The sequence below is a fragment of the Malaclemys terrapin genome, chromosome 1 (assembly GCF_027887155.1).
Source record: "Malaclemys terrapin pileata isolate rMalTer1 chromosome 1, rMalTer1.hap1, whole genome shotgun sequence".
In the NCBI taxonomy this organism is placed as follows: domain Eukaryota; kingdom Metazoa; phylum Chordata; order Testudines; family Emydidae; genus Malaclemys; species Malaclemys terrapin.
Genome location: NC_071505.1, coordinates 353,821,108 through 353,826,552, shown reverse-complemented (window position 1 = coordinate 353,826,552; position 5,445 = coordinate 353,821,108). Strand labels below are relative to the sequence as shown.

Here is a 5,445-nt window from a genome sequence, read left to right as displayed (position 1 = left end):
AACTGGATGCAGTTTGTTTCACCAATCCCATGTGCAGAGGTAAAATCCTTCCCCTGCTCCAACTCACCAACTCAGTATTTTCCACTACGAAATCAAATGCCTCTGAGACATCAAGGTTCATTGCATCAGCGTGGTTCCCTTGATCCACCAAATGTATACCCTTGATCAACCAATGTGTACTCTCATAAAAGGATGACAAGATCTGTTTAACTTAAACCCTGTTGGTGACTGGCATTACTTACATTTCTAGACTTTTTCTTGAACTAATCCCATATCAGCTTTTCCAATGTTTCTTAACCTCATCAATTCTTTTATAAAAAAACCCTCTCCCTTTATTTTTTAATACTTTATATTTAACAAGGTAATTGACATAAATCTTCATTAGGATTTTATTTGTTCTTAATATAATTAATAACCTCCTTTTTGTGATCCATAGCCCTGCCAAACATGGAGTTTTCAAAGATGTCTTAACATTCTTTATCAATTTTCTTAACTTCTGATTTCTATTCTTGGCTAGCTGTTTTCCCTTTTTCCTATTTGTTACATATTGCTTCCCTCCCCCAAATTGCTGTCTTCACTTTGCCACTGATCTGGGATTTACGCAAAGTTGTTCACTTTGTTGAATGTGGAATCATTAGTTTTCCACTATCTATTAAACTGTTATCAAAGAATTACCAATATTCATTCATATTTTTTGTCTAAGTTTTTCCTCCCAATCAATTTTGCTGATAATTTTCCTCAGCTTTGGGGAATTAGTCCTCTTGGAGCACCTAGTATCTATCAATAGTACTGGTTGGGATCTGTCCATTTGAATGTAAATCAGTTTCTTTTTTATTTTCCTCTCCTATATCATATGTTCTCATATTTCTCTCTTGTAAAAATAAAAAGTCCCGGACTTTTGTAGCCTCAATAGAGACTGGGTGACCAAAACTAACCACATATCCCGAACATGTTATGCTCCATCCCAAATCTGAACATTGTTTTGTTTTGTCCACTGCTGGGAATGAGCAGGGGTTTCTCTTGAGCTGCTATCAATGGTGCCGGTGTTGTTTCCCTGACATATGTTCTAGTTGGGATGTTGCTCTAAGCACATATCTTTGAAAAATTTTGTTTTTTTTTTCCTCCTCTCTGATTTCGAGCAACTGGATGAATGGGGAACTGCCTTCAGTATGGAATCCCTATCCTGGCTCTTATTTCCTTAAGGAACAATGATGGATAACCAATTTTTTAGTCTCTAAGGTGCCACATGTACTCCTGTTCTTTCTGAGGATACAGACTAACACGGCTGCTACTCAGTATCCACACTTGTGTTTCCTGCTGGTGACTCTTAAGGATCCCACATCACAAAGTGTAGGAATTATTAATTCAGGGAGCACAACCAAAATATGGAATTGGAATTAGTAGGGTAATTATTCATAGTTATTTTCTCTGAATAATGAAAATTTAATTTTTCAGTGAGCGAAGAGTGATCAATCTGCTTCTACCATGAGAACAGCCTCCACTACTGCATGCAGTGTATCATATTAACGTTGTCTCTCCATGCAGGCATTTCAGCTGCGACCATCACCCGAGATCCTGGGAACACACAGAAAGTCAGGGGATCATACGGTAAATGCAGGAGACACCGTTCTGCCTCAGAGTTGGACACTTTCTCCCCTACACCATGTCAGATTCGAACAGAACTGACTTCACCAACCCCTCCACGTTTATCCTACTTGGCATTCCTGGTCTGGAGGCAGCCCATATCTGGATCTCCATTCCCTTCTGTGCTATGTACGCCATAGCCGTGTTGGGGAACTTCACCATCCTGTTCATCATAAAAAGGGATCCAAGCCTCCATGGCCCCATGTTCTATTTCCTCTGCATGCTGGCCATCACTGACCTGGTCATGTCCACATCCACCCTTCCCAAAATGCTGAGCATCTTCTGGTTCAATTCCAGGGAGATCAGTTTCAGTGCCTGCCTCACCCAGATGTATTTCGTTCACTCCCTCTCAGGGATGGAATCTGGAATCCTCGTCGCCATGGCTTTTGATCGCTATGTGGCCATCTGCAATCCTCTGAGACATTCCACGATCCTGAAAAACTCTGTTGTGGCCAAGATAGGCCTGGCCGTGGTGCTGCGCAGTGGCATACTCGCATTACCCTATCCCTTCCTGGTCAGGCTGTGGCCATATTGCAGAACCAACATCATCCCCCACTTTTATTGTCAGCATATAGCTGTGGTGAAGCTCGCCTGCACTGACATCCGCATCAGTAGTTATTATGGCATGTTTGATCTTCTCTTTGTGATCGGAATGGATGGGTTTTTTATCGTCGTGTCCTATACTCAGATCCTCAGGGCCATCTTCCGCCTCCCCACAAAGGATGCCCGGCTCAAAACTTTTGGGACCTGTATCTCTCATCTTTGTGCCATATCAGCTTTGTACATCCCAGATGTATTCTCCTCTCTCATGTTCCGATTTGGCCACAATGTACCACTGCACTTCCTCGTTCTCATTAGCGGTGTGTACCACATGGTGCCCCCTGTGCTGCACCCCATCATTTACGGGGTGAGGACCAAACAAATCCGGGGCAGGCTGCTCCAGCTCTTTACTCATAAAGAGATTTAAATGTTTTCTTCTTGTGCTCTGGCTCTCAGATTGAGCTCTGTGCAGAGCTGGCTGGTCCATGGTGCTGGTGCATCTTCCCTCAATCACTTACTGGACAGACAGAGAGACATTAAACCCTTCCCTGTCCTTACTGGGCTGTGTCAATGTGATGAACTGGGGATTCAGTCTGTGTACACTACACTGTGTTGTCACCTTTCTAATTGCTGGTAGCTGGATCCCTGAAATTGCAATCTTGCCCCATCTCTTCTGTCAACCCTCGACCCTGCTGTGTGTCTTCTCCCCAAGGCCCTTCCCCATCTCTTGATCCTCTCTTCCCCTCTGCTTGTCATCTGTGACCCAGCCATCTCTAAAACCAATATGTTCTCATTTCTTGTAGCAAGTCATAAGAACATAAGAACGGCCATACTGGGTCAGACCAAAGGTCCATCTAGCCCAGTATCCTGTCTACCAATAGTGGCTAATGCCAGGTGCCCCAGAGGCACTCAACCTCACAGGTAAAGATCAAGTGATCTCTCTCCTGCCATCCATCTCCACCCTCTGACAAACAGAGGCTAGGGACACCATTCCTTACCCATCCTGGCTAATAGCCATTAATGGACTTAACCTCCATTAATTTATCCAGTTCTCTTTTAAATGCTGTTATAGTCCTAGCCTTCACAACCTCCTCAGGCAAAGAATTCCACCAGTTGACTCTGCACTGTTTGAATCTCTCCTGATATGGGACCTGTTCCAAACCCGTAATCATTTTATTTGCCCTTCTCTGAACCTTTTATAGTGCCAGTATATATATATATATATTGAGATGAGGAGACCACATCTCTATACAGTATTCAAGATGTGGCCGTACCATCGATTTATACAGGAGCAATAATATATTCTCTGTCTTATTCTCTATCTCCTTAATTCACTTAAGGGACATGGGTTAGTGTTAAAATTTTAATGTTTATTGTTAATTTGTTACTAACTCTGTGGAGAGAGAGACCCCATCAGGACTCCTGGCTGAAAAAGCCCTGGCTGGGATTATTTAGTTGGGATTGGTTCTGCTTTGAGCTGGGGATTGGACTAGATTACCTGCTGAGGTCCCTTCCAGCCCTTATATGATTCTATGATACCTAGGATCTATGTCAGCTTTGGGAAGGGAGTGGCGTATAGTGTGTTACAGCAGGAGGCAGATACATCTTGGGTATAAATAAGAAGATCAGAATGGCCATACCGGGTAAAACCAATGTTCCATGTAGCCCAGTAGCCTGTCTTCTGACAGTGCCCAGTGCCAGGTGTTTCAGAGGGAATGAACAGAACATGGCAATCAGGATATGATTCATGTGGAGCAGCTCAGCAGAAGAGGGAAGAAGCTCCGAGTCTGGGCTGTCTCACATTCAGCCTTCAGGAGTTCAAGCCTCCAAACCCAGTAGGAGCGGGTGAAAGAGTGGAAGAGCCCAGGCTGCCCCGGATGGAGTGGCAGAAGAATCTGTCAGTTCAGGCTGCCCCGAGCCCTAGCCACAGAGCGGAGGCAGGGGGAGAGAAGCCCTACTCATTTCTGTCCCCTCTATCTTCCATACTGCTGCCAACCAGGGGTAGTCTCATTTCTCTGGTCCTTAGATGAACCTCAGGGTGCTGTTTTTTGTCTCCACTCCTGGACCCTTTAGGGGCTGCTCACGTCCCTCCTCTCCCTTACCCTTTCTGGAGATATAGGCAGGTTCACTGCACCACTGGTATCATCCCCGCACCGGTGGTCTGCTCCCTCTATGCCCATTTCCGTGGGCTACAGGATCATAAGAGGGGCCCTGCCAGAGGATCATTATGGGTCCACAACATTGTCCCACACTGTTCTACGGGATGACCTTCACCATTTTCTGGTGGACACCCACAATTTCAAGGGTAAGGTGGGCTCCCTCTCCAGCATTGGGGAGACTTCCATCTTGTCTTCTGGGCCACGAGGGCTGTTTTGGAGGAGTGGCGGGGAATGGTGTAGACAATGGTGTATAGAGGAGTGGTTTAGATTTATTAGAAACTGGGGAAACTTTTGGGATGGGGGAGCCTCTACAGGAAGGATGGGCTCCACCAAAACCAAAGTGGAACCAGACTGCTGGCACTTAACATTAAAAAGCTTGCAGAGCAGTTTTTAAACTAAGAGACGGGGGAAAGCCAACTGCTGCAGCGGAGCACATGGATCCGACAGAGACTTCTCTTAGAGGAGAGTCTATTGATAGAGATTCTGTAGGTTCTAGTCAGGAGGAGAGGATGGAAGAGGATAAACTATGGGCCAGATCAGATGAGAAACATTCACATAAAAGAGAATCGGACACATCAAAAAACGGCAGACAAATAAACAGTGACAAGTTTTTGAAGTGCTTGTACACAAATGCTAGAAGTCTAAATAATCAGATGGGTGAACTAGAGTGCCACGTGATAAAGGAGGATATTGATATAACAGGCATCACAGAAACCTGGTGGAGTGGGGACAATCAATGGGACACAATCATTCCGGGGTACAAAATATATCAGAAGGACCAAACAAATCTTGCAGGGGTGGGGGGCGTAGCATTATATGTGAAAGAAAATGTAGAATTAAATGAAGTAAAAATCTTAAATGAATCCACAAGTTCCATAGAATCTCTATGGATAATAATTCCATTCTCTAATAAGAATATAACATTAGGGATCTATTATCGACCACTGGAACAGGATAGTGATGATGAAATGCTAAGGGAGATTAGAGCGGCTATCAAAATTAAGAACTCAATAATAGGGGGGATTTCAATTATCCCTATATTGAGTGGGTACGTGTCACCTCAGGACGAAATGCAGAGACAAAATTTCTGGATACTTTAAAT

At 44.3% G+C, this 5,445-nt stretch overlaps 1 protein-coding gene across 1 annotated transcript; it reads left to right on the top strand.

Annotated features, from left to right (window-relative positions):
* The first annotated feature begins 1,663 nt into the window (after positions 1–1,663).
* Positions 1,664–2,611, top strand: LOC128833861 (olfactory receptor 52E4-like). The gene has a single exon (XM_054022081.1). The coding sequence runs from the start codon at positions 1,664–1,666 to the stop codon at positions 2,609–2,611; it is 948 nt and encodes a 315-aa protein (XP_053878056.1).
* Positions 2,612–5,445: the final 2,834 nt, after the last annotated feature.

Excerpts from the sequence above, each read along its gene's own strand:
- LOC128833861 (XM_054022081.1), top strand. The coding sequence starts at position 1,664 with ATGTCAGATTCGAACAGAACTGACTTCACCAACCCCTCCACGTTTATC.